The sequence below is a fragment of the Chelonoidis abingdonii genome, chromosome 9 (genome assembly GCF_003597395.2).
Source record: "Chelonoidis abingdonii isolate Lonesome George chromosome 9, CheloAbing_2.0, whole genome shotgun sequence".
Classification (NCBI taxonomy): domain Eukaryota; kingdom Metazoa; phylum Chordata; order Testudines; family Testudinidae; genus Chelonoidis; species Chelonoidis abingdonii.
Genome location: NC_133777.1, coordinates 66,743,155 through 66,766,285, shown reverse-complemented (window position 1 = coordinate 66,766,285; position 23,131 = coordinate 66,743,155). Strand labels below are relative to the sequence as shown.

Below are 23,131 nucleotides of genomic sequence, written 5' to 3'. Positions count from 1 at the left end.
TCCTATTTCTAAATAGAAAAGGTTCAGAGAAGAGGAACAAAAATGAGTGAGACCCATGAAAAAGCTGGTCACACTTTATATTAAGCTTCCATTTATAGTTTATGAAGTATTAATACTTGATTAATAGATGTTTTACTAAATGGTTAAATTGGTTGTTATAAAGTCCAACAGATCAAAAGGGTTTTTGTAATCATGTCTTATAATCATCCATAACACCTTCTAATGATGTGCTTAAAGCCATCTATAACATATACACCTCATGTCTGTAACATGTAGAGCTGGTTAAATTTCCCAGTGGAAAATGTAGTTTGTCAAAATTGAAAGCTTTCATGAGAAATTGTTCATTCTGGCAATTTTTACAATTTTCTAGTTATGAGAATCATTGAAGAATTTGTTTCAAGTTGACATTTTGAAATGAAGCAATGCTTTTTCTTTCAAAATGTGAATTTGAAATATTTTTTCATTTTAAAGGTTATTTGAAAAGAAAAGTTGTCATTTCAAGAGGAAAAATGTTTCAACATGTTGAATCATTTTGATCAAAAATGCCAAAATTTTCATATTGACATTTCCAGTTTGAAATTTTTGGAATTGTTCATTCTATGTATTTTTTAAAAATATTTTGATTTTCCAATCTGATTCAGAACAGAAACAAAATTTTGAAATGTCGAGACTTTCCATGAGACAAAAATTCCAGTTTCTGACTAGTAACATGTTCATAGAATGTTAGTAATCATTTATTAACCTTTATAAATGATTTATGAATGGACTCTTAATATAAAGTGTGATCAAAAAGCTTCCATAGTAGGTTAAAAAGGTTAGGAGTATTTAGAAAGGCTATTAATATGTGGTATGTTGGATGTGTAAATTATTTAGTGACTGGTGTAGGAAGGTCATTTCTAGTTTTTTCCCCCATGACATGATGAAATTAAAAGGCAGCAAATTTCAAAACCTGATAAAAGGAAATACTTTTTATACAACATATAATTAACCTGTGAAACTCACTGTTTCAATAAGATCTTGTGGCAAAGAACACATTAGGATTTTTAAAAAAGGATTAGAAAGTTCCATGAATAATATCTGCAGTTACATTAGCTAGAATAAATATTTATAAGTGATATCAATCCTCATGCTTCTAGATGTAATCATCCACTGACTTCTTGGGTTGGGAATAAACTTTCCCCAGAGGCATATTATTGCATAATTGTCCACCATGGGGGGTTTTACACTTTCCTTGGAAGCATCTGGTACACAGCACTGTCACATGAAGGATTCAGAGAAGGTTGGGACAGTTACGTGGAGAACATGCGGAGTAATGACAGTAAACACAAAAAATGAGTTTTGGAAGGGATGTGCTTCAAGATCTAAGCCAGTCTCTAGCTAGCAGGAGGTAGAATGAGACTGTCAGGGGTGACTGACTATTCCATAGATGCCTACTGTGTGGTTTCTTACATTTTCCTCTGAAGCATGTGGTCAAGGCAATTCTTGGAGTCAGGATTATGGACTGGATGGACCCATGTCTGAGCCAACAGGGCAGTTCCTATGTTACTGGACTGGAAGGATTACTGTCCTGATTCAATGTGGCAATTCCTATGTTCTTTGCCAACAATTTAGATACCACTAGACACTTTAAATGTTACAAGAACTATTTGTTTGTCGTCTTGTGACCTGTCATAATATTTTACTTTGAAAGTCAGTGTATGTATTAATTAGAAACAATTAATTTCCCCTCATTCTTACACTGTAGGGGTTCCAAAACATTTGAATGTGGACCGCATTAAAGAAGACTTAATGAAGATTGAAGATGTTTATTCAATAGAAGATTTGAATGTTTGGTGTCTCACTGCAGGAAAAACTACTGCCACAGTCCACTTGCAATTAGGTAAGTAACTGCATAGTATACCTACAAGGATAAGCCTTAGCTGCAGAAAGAACGTTGACTCTGTCTTTATGCTTCTGATTAAATTGAGCTGTGATGTATGCATTTTGGGAACAAGGCTTTTAACTATCCTTTGCATAGAAAAACTTCTCCTACCATGGGTATATTATAGAGAACTGTGCAAGAAAACTCACTGCTGGAAAGATCAGGAGCAAATACCATTTGATCAGATTCATAAAAAAGGAAAAAGTTAATGCTTTTGCACAGATTTTTTGCTGTCACAAAAAACCACAGTTTTCCCACAATAGGCGGTAAAACAACACAAGACCCTTTGTATAAAAAAATCAATACAGACTTCTCTAGGGGCTTCATGCTATCCTCCCAAGTCTGATATTGCACCCAGGGGAAAAAAATAGTGGGTGCTCGGCATCCACCAGCCATATCTGTTTGGCAGCACCCTCGATTAGCTGATTGGAGGGGCTGCCAAACAGCTGTTTGGTTGCTGGGAAAGGGGTATGGGGGAAGGTGGAGAGCAGCAAGCTGGTGGAGGCCTCGAGGAGGGGGCAGAACAGAGGCAGGAAGAGGCAAAGTAGGGGAGGGGCACAGGGGAGTGGGTGGACCCTCAGGGCAGACCAGGGATGGAGCACCCCCAGGGAAAAGAAAAACTCAGTGCCGTGGCCTACGTGCAGCACTGTTGTAAGCCTATGACCAGAAATTCAATGCCTGCCCAGAACAGCTTGATGCTGGTACAGGTTTGCTAGGTCTCGGAGTGGCTGGTAAGACCGTGTGCTGTGCCTGTGTTTTTTCCAATGGTGAGGTTGCAAGTGAAAGTCAACACCAGAGACACAAGCTACATTTTGTATCTTTGCTGTTCTGTTCTCTCCCCTTTTGTCTTAGGAAACAGGTTCAGACTTTAACAACAGCAATGACAGCTCCAGCCCATCTCAACTAACTTCTTTTCCTCAAAAAGGACAGTTCTTCCCCTCTTTGAAACTATCTTAAAGACTGTCAAACAAGAGACTTTTTCCTTCTAAAAGCTTTATCGAGCTAAAGGGGAAAGGAACAAGGGATGTTATTAAAATGAATGACTTACTTAATATTTTACCTTTCAAATGCTTTAACTATTTTTCTTATTTTTGGTGTCTTTCATAAAAAAAAGTTTAAAGGATTTTTAAGGGCGTGTTTCCCGTGATACTAAGCAGGCTGAGGTCTCTGTATACCAAACCGCAAAGCTTGTTTAAATCTGTTTAATGTTGGACAGTGACTGGGTTATGTTAACACCATTACTCATTGGGCCCATATATTCCAGCTAAATTAAAACAGCAGATATCTGTCCAATACAACACATGAGGGTTTATGTTTAGCAGCTATGTAAAATGTTCTATAATACAGCAGTAATGTATTTATCATATTAATCCCTTTTTGTATTGTCCATAGAAACCATAGACAAAAAATCTTGATCTTTTTTTGTTGGCTATCAGATTCTTATTTTTATCAGCGTTAAGGATCTGAGTGCAGAATCAGGGCCGAAGGGCACACGATAAAGGGGCAGTCATGCCAGCTGTAATGCATAGTGAAGCGGGTGGATTGTCAGATTTTTGAAGGATGACATGTATTGATAATTTTCTTCATTTTCCAGTTCCAGGTAGTTCACGTAAATGGGAGGAAGTTCAGTCCAAGGCCAGACACTTGCTGCTGAACACATTTGGAATGTATAAATGCTCTGTCCAGCTTCAGAGCTACAAGCACGAAGTAAACAAGACTTGTGCGAGTTGTCAGAGTTCCAGTGCCTAATTTCATACGTTTTGGGAACTACTGCCTTATTCTCTATCTTGTAGTCAAAGACTAAAGAGCAATAAATGAAAAACTAACATGATTGAATGGAATCCCTTATGTGTGGAATTGTACCAGTATTTGATGCCAGAGGGAGAACTGGTACTGCAAAAAGTGCAGAAGGTTCCCTACAGAAAAATGTATTTGCTTTCTCTCGCTCTGACCAATTTATTGTCAGTTCGGTATGATTTTCAGACAAAGATGTTTCCACAATATTGTTTACAGGTTGTGATATGGCTCTGCAGATACCTCATCAATTACACTTCAATATTGTCCTTCGTTAATTGTGTACCCCTAATGTATCTGCGTTCCAAATGGAGCGCAAAGAATTCAGTATTTGACTTAAAAACTTTTTAGAAGTTGATTATGTCAGGGGTCCATAACACTTAAAGATCCCTAAAGTGGTTATACAGTATTTTTGTAATACAGTTTTAATGTATGATCTTAGAAGATGGTGCATACAGTGCTAGCTAAACCATTTGATAAACTGTCTTCAGAAAATTGCCAAATATATCCATACCAGAAATTTAGATTTAATGCAGGCATTCAATGGTCCAAATCAAGAGGTCCTTATCCAGGCAAAATTTCCATTGTCTAATTAGAGACTTCAGAACTGGACCCAAAATGTTTTAATTGATCAGTTATCTTTCATGTATTTTAGTATGGTATGTATATCTTAGAAGCACTTATTTATTTAATAGTTTTGACTCTTAAGACGATTTTATTATTAATGAAATTGAACATGTAAAACATTTTAACTTGATTCAAAGGCCAATTAATTAGCATTCATTCTAATTAGAATTAATAAATGTGCTGTAGGAAACATTTTTCATGATTATTTTGCATTGTGAAAAGAAAATTATAGAAACTATGTTAACTGTGAAGATACTGTCAGATAATCAGACATGCGACACAAATAGATATTCTAACAGGAAAGTAGGGAGGAGAGATTTCAGATATGTTCCCCAAACTTAGAATTTTAATAATCTGTTAATATTGTTTTTGCATTTCCTTTAGAGAAATACATTCTGTGCATGATATATGATGTCCAGGTTCCCATGGAACTGAGTCTCACAGGGTCTCTGTAAATCCTCTGCACTTTGACTTTATACGGGGCAAATTTAAACTCAGTCTCTCTGAGCTGCTTGTGGTTACAGCCACCATGTATCCTCCTCACTAAAGGCCAGAAGAATATAGACTGCAAAAGCTGAAAAGAAAACCAGAATTTGGCCTCAGATCTCTGTTGCACTTTGATCTCTATCCAGAACTTCCACTGACATCAATAATAGTTCTGTGCATGTATCAGAAAAGATAACTTTTGCCCTACATTGACAGCTTTGCTATTCAGCTGTAAATGCCAAGGCAACCTACTGTTTTGAGACCTGCTACTGTTTCATATTTAATTTCATCAAACGGATTTGTAGTTGCAATTAGGACTAAAACATGGCTTGTTTGCTTTCTCTTGAGGTAGGGAATCAGATGATAAAATTTCAGAGATACTAATTAACAGCACAGTATTAGTTTGGACAAAGTGCACATAACACTGGATTATGTTTGTATTTCTTCCAGCAAAGAGAGGGAATGCAACACTACAGTATGCCAGCACCTTCAGCTCAGAGGTAGAGTACCAGGGTCTTTGGGACGCTAATGCTTCAGTACATACAGTATATCACCAGTAAAGCCATATCACAGTTTATGAAAAATTGTGTATCCTTTCCATATGAACTTTCTGAAAACCAGGTATTTTGCACATACTGGCTATTCAAATAGGATTTTATGAAGTTGCGGTTTACAGTCAGTGTAGTTAGAAGTTGGAGTATGATAAACTTGTATTGTATTTGGAGTCTTATATTGTAATGATATACTATACATTTGTTTAACTGAAAAAAAGCAAAAATATGTTGCTTTACTGTGGGATTTATTAAATCAGTTATTAAACTACACATTGCTGTCTGATAAAGTATTTATTCATACTGCTGGCTATAGCCTGTTTATTTTGATTCCCCTTGCAATTATGTTTTGTTGTATTTCTTACAGGAAGTCATAGGTGAACTCAGTTTTGAGGTACTGTATTTAGATCACTGGCTCACTTCCTTGTACAGGGTCATCACTAGTCTTTTGCCTTTCACCATGTAGTGCTTATGCTTTTAAAAACACACACATTAAAGGTGGTTCTGTTATCCACACTTTCTTTTAAGTATCTAGCAAGACCATTCTTGGAACACTGTGTTTAGTTCTGGGCCTCTTGTCAGCAGAGCAATATAGAAAAAAGTGGAAGGAGCGACAGGGGATGTGGGAATGAGCGACGGGATAGATCACTTGATGATTACCTGTTCTGTTCATTCCCTCTGAGGCAGCTGGCACTGGCCACTGTCGGAAGACAGGATACTGGGCTAGATGGACCTTTGGTCTGACCCAGTGTGGCCATTCTTATGTTGTTATGCTCTTAAAAGAGCAACAAAAGGCTAGAATGTTGATTCCATTGTCCCAGAGAAACTCTCAAATACAAATTCCTGTCGCTCCTTCTAACTAAACTCAACTATAATAACTGAGTAGGGAATCACCAGATGAAAATTTAGATTTGATTGTCCTACCTCCAGATCTCTACTTTGTCCTTACAAAGTACTCTGGGTAAAGGGCTTTCTCTTTTATCCCTTTGTATTTCACTCAAGACAGCAGTGTATTGAGGGCAGCCCATTATTAGCCATCAATGACATAATCCCAAGGTAATAGGAAAAGACAATGATAGATTTGTTGCTATTTTTAATGCTCAGAACAATGGAATAAATTAAGCACAATAAAGGTATAAAAAACATCAGAGTAGGCATGTATATTACAGAAGGTAACTGAGATGTTCCCTGGAGAGACCCAGGACTGTAAGGTACCTTGCTACCATGTGACCTTAGCATGAGGAAGATCTGTCTGTTTCTGCCAGGGGTCAGTTCCCTGACAACTTTGGCTGCAGGCAGCTCAAGTGCTCCTCTCTCACCCCGTGCAGGCTCCACTCTCTCTTTACAGATTAATGATCGGTACACTCCAGCCCCCGAGCATCCCTTTGGGGTGCCCAGCCGCTGTTCCATTGGACACACAGAATTCACAGATCTGCTACTCCCAAGGAAAGAGCACATACTAGCTTATCCATTTCACCTGAGGACACGGCTCTGTTTCACACATACCACTTGGATTTATATAGAGAAAACAAGGATAAATTTAACAAAGAGCAGAGAGCCAAATGATAGCAAAACAGATCTGCTGGAAACAAAGGGTTCATAAAAGATACAATCTCTTTAAGCATTCTAGAGCTTAAACATAATGAACAAAAGGCCCTCTTGTCTACTAAGGTACTGCTTACCCCAACATCTTTGCGCAGCGTTTTTCAATCCAGATGGGTAAGGACCTCCTTTCAAACCCACTGGCAGCTTGTCTGTTTTTTCCCCAGAAGAAGGAGGCCTGGGCATTTTTCTGCACCCTAGATAAATTAGATCAGTCTTTTGTTCTTTACCTGTATACATGGTTCCCTCCCCCACTTGTTCACTTTTCTGTTAATTTCATCTCTTGAAATCCCTATAAGCTCTTCATTAGCATTTGACACAGTAAGCAAATTGACTTCCATTGCAAGACACAATGGTCAGCTGGGGAGATAATGTCTTCCACAACTAGGGTGACCAGACAGCAATTGTGAAAAATCGGGTTGTAATAGAAGCCTATATAAGAAAAAGACCCAAAAAGCGGGATTGTCCCTATAAAATTGTGACATCTGGTCACCCTATCCACAACCTGTCTTAAGGCATGCTACCTCTGGGTGACCGGCCTTTAAATTCAAGGCCTTAAGAACATAGTTTCCAGTATATATCCACCTATCTCCCTACACATACATTTGCACAAAGTATATATCTGCACATACATTTCACAAAGCTTATGATGATCAGGGTGACACAGGCTTTCAGTTGGGATGACAGATGTCCCAATTTTATTTTTGGTTCTTTTTCTTATATAGGCTCTGTGACGGGTTGGGTCACAGAAACCCCCTTGGGAACTGCCAACTGATGTGCCAAGACTACTACTGCCCCTGCTTTCCTGTCCTGGCAGCTTGGGACTCCAGCACCCTGTTGTGTTGAGCCAGACACACCAGTCTGCTCCAATCCAGACCCAGGATCTGAACCACACGCCCCAAAGCTGCGGACTTAACTGAAAGCAACTTACAGAAGTGTTCCTGTCTTTAACACTCAGATGCCCAACTCCCAATGGGGTCTAAACCCAAATAAATCTGTTTTACCCTGTATAAAGCTTATACAGGATAAACTCATAAATTGTTTGTCCTCTATAACACTGAGAGATAGAGGTGCACAGCTGTTTCCCTCCCCTCCCCAGGTATTAATACATACTCTGGGTTAATTAACAAGTAAAAAGTGATTTTATTAAATACAGAAAGTAGGATCTAAGTAGTTCCAAGTAATAACAGACAGAACAAAACAAAAACACAAATCTAAGCCTAATACAGTAATACAACTGAGTACAGATAAAATCTCACCCTCAGAGATGTTTCAATAAGTCTTTCACAGACTGGAAGCTTTCCTAGTCTGGGCACAGTCCTTTCCCCTGGTACAGCCCTTGTTCCAGCTCAGGTGGTAGCTAGGGGATTCCTCATGATGGCTCCTCCTTTGTTCTGTTCCACCCATTTATATATCTTTTGCATAAGGCGGGAATCCTTTGTCCCTCTCTGGGTTCCCACCCTCTCCTTCTCAATGGAAAAGCACTAGGTTAAATATGGAATCCAGTTCCGGTGACATGATCACATATCACTGTAAGACTTCATTACCTACGTGCCCGTCACACACATATACAGGGAGACTTACAAATAAAACAGAGCCATCTGCAGACAATTGTCCTGGTTAATGGGAGCCATCAAGATTCCAAAATCACTATTAATGGCCCACACTTTGCATAATTACGATACGCCCTCGGAGTTATAGTTCATATTTCTAGTTTCAGATACAAGAGTGATACGTTTATACAAATAGGATGACCACACCCAGTAGATTATAAGATTTGTAATGATACCTTACAAGAGACCTTTTGCATGAAGCATATTTCAGTTACATTATATTTAAACTCATTAGCATATTTTCATAAAATCATATAGAGTGCAATGTTACAGGCTCCTATTACCTCTCACCCTGTCCCGATTTTTCACATTTGCTGTCTGGTCACCCTACTTTCAGTAGACACCTTACATGACACTTTAGTGAACTAGGATGCAAATACTAGACTCAGGGTATCCCTGCAATCCCGATGCACCCCTGTGCCCTCTGCCAGCTGGCATCAAGAAGTTCTTGGGTCACAATAACATTTTGTATATAAGAAAATCCATAGAAAATGATGTTAAAAAAACTTGTTTAACTTGCAAACCAAAACTATCACAAGCATGAACACACACACAGGGGCTGACTATCATTTACACAACTCTGGCACTGTGAAGGGGGCCATGCATTGGATCTGAATTATATTTATACCCACTGTAAGATCTCATTAACTGCCAGGGTAATGTAAAGGAACCTTATTGTAAATAAGAATCAGCCCCGCAATCTCTTAATCCAAGAGACAAGTATACCTACAAAGAACAACTGGATATCCCAATGATTATTTCTAGTGCTATCACAGGAAGATTTGTACAGCATTAGACTCCACAACTTTGCATACAAAATCCTTCCACCATCCACAGTGAGTGGAAACACATCTGTTCAGCATGAGGCCAAATGCTTGCCAAACCCCACGTCAGTTAGACAAGTTTAGAGCCTCTGGAGTCTGCATTCCTACTTTCTGGGGTGATGATGGGAAGTTACTAGTCTAGTACATAGCTAAAATTCTATTATGGTATTACATATACCTATATCCTTGTATAGTGGATATGCCAGAAGATTTATTACTGCATGAATCTTGCTACTTTCCTTCCAGGGAGTACTATACAAAACCATGGGGAAGTTATTCTCTCTCTTGTGCGGGCAGGAGTAACCCATGTCTGACACCACCAACCAACCTATACGCTTGTCCATCATCCTGCCAGCTAATGAATAAAGCGGGACATGACATTAGCAAGATCTTGTCATATTTTTGAGAGGTTAGATAAGAGTGGTCATTCCTATCACTGAAAGTCTGCTTCACCTAACTTTTAGTGCCAGCTTTAGGGCAAAATTTGCTCAGATCTGCACTGTGGGTACCTTATTCACACATATTTAGCTCTGTTACATATCCTGCACTTACTCTTTATGCAGAAGTTCCACATGTGAAGCTAGTGCAAAAGCAAAAAATGCTCTCCCGAGCAGATTAGAGAGAAGTGTGTCCTTAAAGCACAACTTCCTCTTTAACAAATACATTTTACTTCAAATGCAGAAAGAATAGATGTAAACCTTCATTCTACAGAGCATAAAGAGCATAAACCAACCTCTAACTGCCTCGCATTGGGGAAAAAAACTTTGCTTATGGGCTGGTTATTCCAAACTGTCCGTTCCTTCCTCTGAGCATAAATACTGCTCTTGTTGTGGCCCACTGTGTGATCCAGGAACTCCCAAGACTTCTAAAAGCATGTTCCACACCTTGTCCCTCTCAGATTTTGGATGGCACTTCAGATTCTTAAACCTTGGGTCGAGTGCTGTAGCTATTTTTAGAAATCTCACATTGGTATCTTCTTTGCATTTTGTCAAATCTACTGTGAAAGTGTTCTTAAAATGAACATGTGCTGGATTGTCATCCGAGACTGCTATAACATGAAATATATGCAGAATGTGGGTAAAACAGAGCAGGAGACATACAATTCTCCCCCAAGGAGTCTAACCACAAATTTAATTGACTCATTTTTTTTAATGAGCATCATCAGCATGGAAACATGTCTTCTGGAATGATGGCCAAAGCAAGGAAGGGGAATGTGAATGTTTAGAATATCTGGTATGCAATACCTTGGAACACCGGCTATGTGAACACCTGTTCTCACTTTCTGGTGACATTGTAAATAAGGGCTTGTCTACACTGGCAATTAACAGCGCTGCAACTTTCTCACTCAGGGGGGTGAAAAAACACCTCCCTGAGCGCAGCAAGTTGCAGTGCTGTAAAGCGCCTGTGTAAACAGTGCTCCAGCACTGAGGTGGTTTTTTTAGAGTGCTGGGAGAGCAACCACACAAGGCACATTAAAGTTCTGCTACAGCAGTGCTTTAGCATTGCCCATGTAGACTAGCCCTAAGAAACAGAAGCAGTATCTCCCATCTATGTTAACAAACTTGTTTGTCTTAGTGATTGGCACAATAAGAATTAGGACTGAGTGGACTTGTAGGCTCTAAAGTTTTACACTGTTTTGGTTTTGAGAGCAGTTAAGTAATGATAGCAGCGAACCAGAACCTGCATCATTCACCTCCCACGTGCTTCTGATTAGCACTTGTGCTGAATGTCTCAGCATCAAGAACAAGAACTGACTGGGCACAGAGACAGAAATAACCTCTCATCCTAGAAATGGTCCCCTCAGAACACAATGAGGTATATTGGCAGAAGTTTGTGTGCAGGCTCCATTGCTGCTGTCTGTGCTGTACCTCTCCTGGAAATAAAGGGCTTTGCCAGGCAGGGCTGTGTACTGGTAACTTTCATGAGTATGATGTTCTATCAGAATTCTTTGAAGGGGTCAACAAATGTGGACAAGGGTGATCCAGTGGATGCAGTATACTTTGACTTTCAGAAAGCCTTTGACAAGATCCCTCACCAAAGGTTATTAAACAAAGTAAGCAGTTAAGGGATAAGAGAGAAGGTCCTCTCATGGATCAGTAACTGATTAAAAGATAGGAAACAAAGGGTAGGAATAGTCAATTTTCACAATGGAAAGAAGTAAATAGCAGGAGCCCACAACGATCTGTACTAAGACCAGTTCTGTTCAACATATTCATAAATAATCTGGAAAAAGGGGTAAACAGTGAGATGGAAAAATTTGCATATGATACAAAATTACTCAAGATAGTTAAGTCCAAAGCAGACTGCAAAGAGTTACAAAGGGATCTCATGAAACAGGGTGAGAGAGCAAAAAAAATGGTAGATGAAATTCAATGTCGATAAATGCATAGTAATGCACATTGGAAAACATAATCCCAACTATAAATACAAAATGATGGGGTCTAAATTAGCTGTTACCACTCAGGAAAGATCTTGGAATCCTTGTGGATAGTTCTCTGAAAACATTCAATCAATGTGCAGCAGCAGTCAAAAAGCTAACAATGTTAAGAGCCATTGAGAAAGGGATAGATAACAAGACAAAAAATATCATAATGCCTCTAAATCCATGGTATGCCCACATCTTGAATTCTGCATGCAGATCTCATCGCCCCATCTCAGAAAAGATATATTGGAATTGGAAAAGGGACAGAAAAAGGCAACAAAAAGGATTAGGGGTATGGAACAGCTTCCCTATGAGGAGAGAGACTGGGACTTTTCAGCTTGGAAAAGAAATGACTAAGGGGGTATATGATAAAGGTCTATAAAATCTTGACTGGTGTGGAGAAAGAAACGTATTCCTTCACATAACATGAGAACGAGGGGTTGCCCAATGAAATTAATAACCAGCAAGTTTAAAACAAACAAAAGGAAGTATTTCTTCACACAACACACAGCCAACCTGTAGAACTCTTTACCAAAGGATGCTGTGAAGCCCAAAACTGTAAAAGGGTTAAAAAAAGAACCAGATAAGTTCATGGAGGTCCACCAATGGCTATTAGTCAGGACGGGCAGGGATGCAACACCATGTTCCAAGGGTCCCTAGCTTGTTTGCCAGAAGCTGGGTGTGGACGACTGGGGATGGATCACTTAATGATTGCCTGATCTGTTTATTCCCTCTGAAGCATTAGGCACTGGCCAATACTGGAAGACAGGATACTGGGCTAGATGGACCATTGGTCTAACCCAGTATGGCTGTTCTTGTGCCAGCAATGCCCCTCTGCCATGTACATTGGCCAAACTGTACAGTCTTTACATAAAAGGATAAATGGACACAAATCAGACATCAGGAACAGTTACATACAAAAGCCAGTAGGAGAACACTTCAGTCTTCCCGGACACTCAATAACAAATTTAAAACACTTCAACAAAAAAACTTCAAAAACAGACTTTAAAAATAAACTACTGAGCTACAATTCATTTGCAAACTTAACACCATCAATTTGGGCTTGAATAGGCACCTCCTCATCAATTACTGGGAGTGGACTACACCCACACTGACTAAATTGGCCTTCAACATTGGTTCTCCACTTGTAAGATAACTCTCTTCTCTTCATGTGCCAATACATATTTATGCCTGTATCTGTATTTTCACTCCATGCATCTGAAGAAATGAGTTTTTTACCCACAAAAGCTTATGCCCAAATAAATCTGTTACTCTTTACAGTGCCACTGGACTCCTTGTTGTTTCTGTGGATACAGACTAACATGGCTACCCCTCTGATACTTGATATTCTTATGACATTCATGCCCAAATACTTAAAGAACCTATTACATAAATGAAGATGGATTGACAACCTGTGAGACATGCCCTATATCTTGTTTTAAAAGAGGTTAATTTACAGTAGCTTATAATTAATTCTGGGAAGTTATTTCCTGCAGATGTTCTATGCCTGAGTCAGTTAATCATTGTTTATTTTCACAACAGATTACTTGAAACCTCTCCTGGGTGTGTCTTTGACCTCCTGCTTGGCAGTAGTTAACATCTACTTTGTTATGTCTTTATGTTTGTTCAGCTTGCTATAAAAGCTTCTCAGGGCATGGCTACACTTGAAACTTCAAAGCGCTGCCGTGGGAGCACTGCCGCGGCAGCGCTTTGAAGTGTGAGTGTGGTCGCTGCGCCAGCGCTGGGAGAGAGCTCTCCCAGCCCTGCACGTACTCCACTTCCTCATGGGGATTAGCTCCCAGCACTGCGGCACTGTTTACACTGGCGCTTTACAGCGCTGTATCTTGCAGCGCTCAGGGGGGTGTTTTTTTCACACCCCTGAGAGAGAAAGTTGCAGCGCTGTAAAGCACCAGTGTAGCCAAGGCCTCAGAAACAGGTGATCTTTATACTATTCTGTTCTGTCTTTACCTTTAAGAGTATATCATCGTGGGCCTGCTTCTCATGTGCATTAAGGCTCCTTCACACCACTCTGGCAGTGTAAATGAATACATCCACTTTAAGGCCCCTTCACACTGCCAGAATGGTGTAAAGGAGCATTGGTGTAAATGAGGATTGGGCCCCAGGGTCTAAATCCTGATTCTTCCTCCTGCATAGCTTTTCTAGAATCCCACCTTCACAGTCTGGAGGGCTAAAATGCTTGTCCAGGTCCCTGTCATCGCCATCTTGATTACTGCACCCTCCCCCTTAGTGCCCATCCCCCACTCCACCTATACAAAGTGGAGCTACCAAGATCATCTTTTTTGTCTATTGGCCTGACCATGTCATCCTGCACTCTATGGTCCTGGTACGGGCTCCTCATTCTTCACCACATCAAGTTCAGGCTTCTTGTTTCACCTTCAAGGCTGAAGGTCCTGCATAACTCTGCCCCTCTCTGCTTATCTGACCTCTCTTGTATCACACACCGACCTCCTCTTCACCAGAGACGCCAGCCTGGAGACCTGTTTGTCTGTTCCTTCTGCTGCTGCTCCTGCACTTTCTCTTGTGCTGAGTAGAATACTCCCTTTCTGAGCTGGTTTGGAGACCGCTTCACCCTTCCCATTCAATCTCCTGACCCCAAACTCCCTTCCTCTATGAGATCTACAAGAAACTAGTCAGCTGGGGGAAGATGGTCAAAGGTAAAAGAGGACTGAGATACCCAACTCCCCTAGAAAGTCATGAGCATATTGCGGCACTATAGACCTTTGAAAATCTCCTTCCTGTTTACTTCTCTAAAGCAAATTCCCAGAAAGCAGTTTTCCCAGAACACGCAAAAACCTTTACTGAGTCACTCAGCAATCTTAGTAAATTTGCATGCTCCCTCTACTGTCTTTTTACTTGCATTGCACCATATCCAAATCTAGCTAGTACATTCCTCAGTGTGGGGCTCATAGACACTTATTTATATTGGGATGGGTCTATCACACTTCTGGGAGCTGCTAAAGATAATAAACAAACAAACAAACAGTGACCCTTTTTGCAATATAGCCTCTAGAATAGTGGTTCTCAAACTCTTTTTTCCCCATGGACCACTTGAAAATTGCTGAGGGTCTCAGCTAAGGTGACCAGACAGCAAGTGTAAAAAATTGGGACAGCGGGTGGGGGTAATAGGCACATATATAAGACAAAGACCCAAATATTGGGACTGTCCCTATAAAATCAGGACATCTGGTCACCCTAATCTCAGCGGACCATTTAATGATCTTTCCAAATGTTGTTTGTACCGTTAGCTTGCTATTGTAAAGCGCTTTGGATAAAAGCCCTATATAAAAAACCCTTTAATGATAATTAAAGTTGCTTTGTTCTACAAATAAAAGCACACAACTCATATTTTAATATCAGTAGTCTTACCTTTCTAATGTGATGGATGTGCCCTCTCTCTCCCGATGCGGCAGCCACAGAGCTGAGGCTGGGAAGGAGTGGGGCATCTCTCCCACTCTCCCCTGCTGCAGCAACCCCCGAGCCGGGGCTGGGAAGGATGGGGATCTCTCCCCCACCACAGCAGCCACAGAGCTGAGGTTGGGAAGGAGGGCTGTCTGTCCCAGGCAGCTGCAGCCCTGGAGCTGGGGAAAGTCTCCTCTTTCTCTGGCTGCCGCAGCCCTGCACATCCCAAATTCCCCCACCCCCTCTTTTCACTCCACTGTCCCCTCCCACCTATCCTTTATTCCCCCCAAGGTCACCACCTCACCTTACATGTGCATCTTCTCCAGGGTCCAGGCACCTAATCAGTGGAGCCATGTCTGCATGACTCCACTAATTAGGTGGGTGGCCCTTCATTCTCTTGTCCGCGGCTGCCCAGGTATGCACCTTAGAGGGAACCATCTGCAAACCACCTGAAGGGAGCTCGCAGACCACTGGTGGTCTGCAGACCACAGTTTGAGAACCTCTGCTCTATAAAGAGGGCCCCAGTTCAACAGATCACTGCCAGTCTGGATGTCAGATTTACATCTCACCCTAGAGAGCACTTTCCCGTTCTCTGGCCAGTTACTGTATTTTAGCTTTTTCTCCATCCTATTCTGTTCAGCACTCCAATGAGAGGGCAAGAGAACGCAGGCAGTTTGCTCTTTTGAAAACAGCTGGTGATAGCTGTATAAGAAGAAGACACTGAAACATCTATTTCAGTTATGTGGCTTCTAAGTAAGCTTAAGAAAATAGGCTACTTGTGATTATAAAATAGCTTAAGGGCCAGATCCTGCTCCCATTGAAAATCAGTGGAAAACACCCATGGACAGAGCAAGAGCTGGCCCTATGCAAGCAATATAATTAGTTCAAAACTATAGCAACTGGAGCACACTTTTTCTTTATGACTACTTCGTAGTTCTTTTAATATTGAGGGCAATGAATACATGATAGGTGGGTGTTCGTGGAGCTGTTGCTGGATGCAATATGATGACACATTAACATACGTTGGAGCCTGTTTTGGGGGCCATTCCACACAACTCCACAACCTAGTATTTCATGCATGTTGCATCAATGGAGCATATTGACTAGGTAGGATGTGTAGAAGCAGATAAATATGAACAGAAGCAGCCAAATAACAAATGGATTTAAAAGCTCTTCTACAATCATCACCCTGCAGGAAACACATTCACACACAAGCCTCTTGTAGCACTTCTGTGTTTGGACACTTTCAGGATATAAATAATAAACCTCCAAAGAAATTGATGTGATGTAAGCAATTAAAAGGACCTGGCTAATTACACTACAGTTAAGGCTGCAAATATGTTATGGAGGTCACGGATTCCGTCACTTTCCAGGACCTCTGTGACTTCTGCAGCCGCCAGGTGCGACTGACCTCAGGGCTGCCCGAGCAGCATGGGTAGCCCCAGGGCCAGCCTCTCCGTCCCTTCCCCGCAACAGTGGCAGTCCTGGGCCACCCCCTGTCAGCAATAGTGGGAGGCCTGGGCCGCTCCCCGCCAGCAGCAGTGCAGCAGCCCCAGGCCGGCAGGGACACCCCCCAACCAGCAGAAGCATGGCGGTCCTGGGCCAGTGGGGCTGCCCCTCCTCCACCAGCAGCAGCAGCATTCCTCGGCTGCCTCCTGCCATCAGCAGCTGCGGCAGTCCCAGGTCAGTGGGGCTACCCCCTGCCAGCAGCGGCTGCTAGAGTTGCCAATTTTGGTTGGACATATTCCTGGAGGTTTTATCACATGACATAAATCTTTATCTAAACATTAGGACAATCCTGGAGGGTTAACAGCCCTAGCAGCCACAGTGGTGGTCCTGGGTCATCCTCTCACCCCAAGTGGTGGTCCCGGGCCACCGCCTCCAGCACCGGCGAGTGCCCCAGAGGCCCCCCTACAGAGCAGCAGCTGCACCCCCGGATCCCTACAGAGCACCAAAGATTTAGTGAGGGGTGTATCGTACAAGTTATGGACAGGTCTTGGGGCCACGAATTTTTGTTTATTATTCATGACCTGTCCATGACTTCTACTAAACATGACCATGACTAAATCTTACCCTTAATTATAGTAATTCATCTTTTACAATCTGATGATGCTTCTGTGTAAAATATCATAAGTAAGAACTCTCCATGATAAAATAGACCCTACAGGAAGTTCCTCTCTATTGTGTAGATACTATTCCTTTTCCTCCCTTCCTCCATGCCATTGAAATCATAGTTCTGAAGTAAAGCCAAGCAGACTTAAATATCAGTTGTGAACTTAGAAGAAAAATTGCCTAAGAATCAGATCATGTCTCTTCTGTGTTTACCAGTAGATGGTGCACTAATCCAGAGTTTTAAAAAATAGGTGTGTACTGGGTGTAACCATGATAAATCACTTCCCCATTCATTAAAGAAAATGGAGTGGATTAAGTTGTGAGTCTTCGTCCAACAGAGATATTTTGTGATGACATTTCAGTGATACTGACTATACTTTAACTTGGATTAAATTAGTATTGTAGCAAACATGACGCTGAATTGCTAACCAGAAAGTAGGAAGGATTAGGTTTACATATTCATAAACACAACTGTAAAGTATCAGAGGGAAAGCCATGTTAGTCTGGATCTGTAAAAAGCAACAAAGAGTCCTGTGGCACCTTATAGACTAACAGACATATTGGAGCATCAGCTTTCGTGGGTGAATACCTACCTTGTCAGATGCATGTACCAGATTCTTTGTTGCTTTTTACAATTGTAAGGAGTCTTCCTCCAGTCCCAAGTACACTAATGAAAATTGTGTGGGTCGGAATAAATTGTGGCAACAGGTAATTGAAATACAATGACAAACGTATTTGTATAAATGACAACTTGCTTTGATCTGAGTCATCTGTGCGGAAGTAATTGTTGTTGCTATGTGATGTTAAATTCATATTATGTATTCCTAACACAGTGTAGCCTTTCATTTGAAACATCCTGATTTTCTTCATTTAGAAGAAACCGACAACATACTGAACTGAAAAAACACATCTAGAGAAGCATTTTGAGTGATAATTCTGCTCTTAGTTAAACAAACTCCACTGACTGGCCTGGAGTTCCTGTGGATTTACATTGATACTACGAATCTGTCTTCTGCTTGTCTGTAGTCACAGACTGTACCTAAGCAAAATAAAAGGTCAGACTGGGAGGTTTGAAAGACTCAAAACCACAGTTTATTTCCTGTAAAATGTTCTTTCATTTCTTTGCTTCAGTTTCAAGAGATTAAGCAATCCTGTATATTACAACAGTGTGGAAATCCAAGTTTTTATAGCAATACACCCCTTATTTAGAAATACTAAATTTCACAATCAGACAAAAAGATTGGTCATGTAACACTTATGATTTCTTTCATTTATGAACTTGACAGAACAAACAAACAGTTGCTTTGACTTGTTAAATGTCTGTAACTCATATAGTCCATCATCTTCTATTTTACATCATAACAAACATACAACAGAGAATTAAATAAACTCGCAAGAGTTCTTGAAATTCATTTAATCAAGAGTTGCTGCAAAGTGAGTTTCATTTTCTAGACAGCTGTGCTTGAGGACAATACTGCAAAACACCACAGAATGTCATCTGAATGAACCGTGTTTGCAATGCAGAAATGAAACGAAACACCATACACAGCAGTTCTACCCTCCTTATTTATTGCAATCAAACTTCTAAAGGTTGTTGCACAATAATTTAACTAATATGCTCAACTACAGCTATTTCCAGGTGCATTATAAGAAGTGGAATCCCATTTTGACACCTTCACTGTTCTGTCCTGGAGTCTGGAATTGCCGTCGGCGGGCCTGACCTTGCATTTAGCATTTATGCCTCTGTGCTGCTTCTTTCTTGCACAGACAGTAGAATTCAACCTCTTACTTCTCTCGGTTCTTTTTACTCACATAAATATTTACATTCTGCTGCTGATACAAGGTGTGTATGTGAGAAAGACAGAGAGAAAGAGCTGGGGATAGTGGAGATAAAATTGGTTTACAGAGAGACCAAGATACCAATTGACCAACATTAGACTCCAGCATGTTAGTATGTTTGCAGCCTGGCATGAACATCTTAATATTTCTGGGCCAAATTTTACCATCTTTAATCAAAGTCAATGAGAGTGTTGCTTAATGACTGCAACATTTGGCCTTGTATTACTAATCATGTGTGGAGTCCAGATCAAGTTGATGGATAGCAGCTCTGATCAGTGCTGTGATGTTGGTTATATTACTATCTTTCACTTAACTTGGGCAAAACACAAACTAAACTTATGCCCTACCCACTTATGCCAGGAAATGCTCCTTTATGGTAACTGTAGACGTGCGGACTCACCCTTGTGGCACCTGTTGCTGGTTGTCTGGGAATTAGCTCAGTTTCCAGCCTGGAGCGCCCACTGCAGGCCAGTGATCCACCTGTCCTCTTGGTCCCCATGTCCCTCCCTGGACGCTGGTGCCCTTTTAACTAGGGTGCTGCCCCCTGGCAGTCTCCCATCAATCTGGGTCTCCTCTCTCTGGGGAACCCCCCCAACCCACTACCCCCACTTGGCCTCAGAATATGGCTACTGCCAGTCACCATCTAGCCCCCACTTCCTGGGGCAGACTACAGCGTACATGTCATTCATCGCTGGCAAAGAGGGGTTTGGACCTACTGTCTTTGCCTACCCTTGGGCTGTCCCCTGCAGCCCCCAGTATCTCTTAGCCCTATGCTAGGACACAGCCCGGGGCTTTCCAGGCAGGAGCTCCCCAGCTCCTCTGCCTTTTCCTTCACTCCAGTACCCTGTATCTAGCTTCTAAGGAACCAGGCCCTTCTCCCTCTACAGACAGAAGGAGACTGTTTGGGCTCCTGGCTCACAGCATTTTTATACAGGCCTGCTGTGGCCTGATTGGGGCAAGGCCCAGCTGTGGCTGCTTCCCCAATCACCCAGCTTTTAGAGCTGCAGCTTTCAAGCCCTCCCAGGCCATTTTTTAAACCCCTCAGGGCAGGAGCAGGTAACCAACCCGCTACAGTAACCAAGGATGCCCACTTCCCAGAACCCAATAGGTACAGTGACAAAAGAACTAGAGGACTGTCACTCTCTGTGCCCCATATGCCCCTGGCCTTAGGCCTCCATTTGTCCGACAGGATCCTTGCTTGAGAGGATAGAAAAAACAAGTCATCAGGTTAAAAAATGGCCCTTTAGCTTTTGATTTTAGTTGAGCACCTAATTCTCCACTTTGTTATATATCCATTCTCACCAATAGCTACTTTCAGTGGAGACACACTGGGATAAAAGTGAAGGAAGGGAATGGAAGATCAGATCCCTAAATTATCTTTCACTGGTTCTACATATGAGCTTTTATTAAAATTCATCTCCTTGAGACACTTTATTTCCCTCAACTTTGAAACACCTCCAAATTACTTCATCACATGTTCATGTCTAATCATGTTAATCCCTCACCCTTTAGTCTCTGCTAAACAATGCTCATAATTTCTGTGGTAGAATGAAAGATACACACTGAATAGAGCTTTAAAAGTGGACAGGAAGGTCAAATTCTGCTGTCCTTTGTTGAGCAAAACTCCCATTGACTTCAGTAGGAGTTTTGTTTGTTTTAGGACTGCAGGATTTGGCCAATAGAACCATATAGGAGGGAGTGTCTCTGTCTCTCTCCGAGAGGGATTGTAAATGATTCTATTTCTTAACAGCTAGACCAACAGGAACTTAAAAGTGACTCCTTGTTTTGCATATAGCAATAGGTTTCACTTCAAGTTAATGAACATGTAAATACTTGAATAGGAAGACATCAAAATCCTAGATTTCCACTTTATTTTTATAAAAAAAATTACACGTATCAATATGAGATTTGTGATACCAACTCAGTGTGCTCACTGAAATAAATGGGAAAACTGCCAAAGACTTAAGTTATCCTTTCAAGTGTAGTATCACATCTTATTTATAATAAGTATCTGTAAGCGTTTGGTACAAACGTAAATACAGAAATAACTGACTATGATTTTCCCTCATATTTCTGTTGCTGCTGTTACCAAGGCAGATGCTGCAGTCTTTTACCAAGCCAAATGCTCTCTGGGGATTTTTCTGACTATAACACAAGCTTCCACCACCAACGAAACAGAAGGGAGTATTGCATCAATATAGGGAATATTCTTTATATACTGTTGAGAAGAGCCCTCCCCAAGTCAGGTACCTGTAGTAAATCAGTGCCTCACTACAGCATAACCATGTTTTGCTTTGGCTGTCTGATATGAGTTGTCTGTTACTGACAGAGCTTAAAATGATTTTTTGTGTTTACTTCCTTGTTTGTACACTACCATTATCAACTGTCAGATCAGCTGTGAGAGTAGTGTTTGGTAGTTACCAGCTCTTGCAGATCCAGGAGATGGAAAGAGAATTAAAAAGCCTCTCTTTGCAATCCTGTTGAAATACATTACACAAAATGATTTAGTAGTAGTATTTTACACTCACTTTGCACACATGTAAGTGATTATACATGGCTAATGGTGAATCTAGCCCATTGACATCAATGGAGCTACACTTATTTGCAAGAGCTGAGGATCTGGCCCAGAGATATTAATCCACCCATTGATTACTGTCTTAGGTTATAAAAAACATTTCAGCTCTTATTGCCTATAGGAGATAAGCAGTAACAATCCTCTCCTCCTTTTAAAAAATGTGCTGCCTTTTAAATGAAATGAAATATATGCCTGCACTAACAGGTAAACATTGCACCACGGTCATGGACTGAAGAGGCTCCAGTGAACCATCTGAAGAATGAATTCTACTGCTGAGACTCCTCTACAAAGAATGGAAATCACCAGAAGCACCTCAACCAATCTCAGCAGTCAGGATGGTGCACAGGGAGAGATCATTTAAGTGTTTCTCCCCCATCCCAAATATGTTTATTGGAATTAAGAAGTGACAAATATCAGATTCTCAAAATCCATTCCTCCCCTATTGAAAAAGAAGTTTAGACACATTTATTTTCAAGTAATAAGTATTTGAGATGCTATGGTTTTCTAAGGGTATGTCTACACTACAGGATTACTCCGATTTTACATAAAACAGATTGTAAAAAGTCGAGTGCACACGGTCATACAAAGTACAATAATTTGGCACTGTGCGTCCATGCACCGAGGCTAGCATCGATTTCTGAAGCGTTGCACTGCGGGTAGCTATCCCATAGCTATCTGATAGTTCCCGCATTCTCCCCCGCCCATTGGAATTCTGGGTTGAGATCCCAGTGCATGATGGTTCAAAAACAGTGTCGCTGGTGATTCTGGGTAAATGTCGTCACTCAATCCTTCCTCCGTGAAAGCAACGGCAGACAATCATTTTGCATCCTTTTTCCCTGGATTGCCCTGGCAGACACCATGGCATGGCAACCATGGAGCCCGTTTTGCCTTTTGTCGCTGTCACCGTACGTGTACTGGATGCTGCTGACAGAGGTGGTACTGCAGTGCTACACAGCAGCATTCATTTGCCTTTGCAAGGTAACAGAGATGGTTACCATCCCTATTGCACTGTCTGCCATTGTACTTTGGCAATGAGATGATGGTTTTCAATCATTTTGTACCGTTTGCAATTGGGAAATGTTGATGACGGTTATCAAGCATTTTGTACCGTCTGCTTCTGTCATGGGTGCTCCTGGCTAGCCTCGCTGAGGTCGGCCGGGGGAGCATGGACAAAAATGGGAATGACTCCCCGGGTCATTCACTTCTTTGTGTTTTGTCTAAAAATAGAGTCAGTCCTGCCTAGAATATGGGGCAAGTCTACTAGTCGTGACCAGAGACACAGCCACTCTGGGTCAGAAGCCCAGAGATCCCGCAGAAATGATGAGCTGTATGCCATTCTAGGGGT

The 23,131-nt window shown here is 41.3% G+C and overlaps 1 protein-coding gene across 2 annotated transcripts in view; it reads left to right on the top strand.

Annotated features, from left to right (window-relative positions):
- SLC30A4 (solute carrier family 30 member 4) overlaps positions 1–5,652 on the top strand; it is a 30,872-nt gene extending 25,220 nt beyond the window's left edge. Inside the window, exons 7-8 of one of the 2 annotated variants that reach the window (XM_032790592.2) lie at positions 1,745–1,879; positions 3,516–5,652. In XM_032790592.2, coding sequence (XP_032646483.1) covers positions 1,745–1,879; positions 3,516–3,670 — 290 coding nt within the window. In that variant the 3' untranslated portion in view covers positions 3,671–5,652. Of the gene's footprint in view, positions 1–1,744; positions 1,880–3,515 lie in introns of those variants that run through there. The other variant, XM_032790593.2, reaches the window with a different exon arrangement.
- The last annotated feature ends 17,479 nt before the right edge of the window (positions 5,653–23,131 follow it).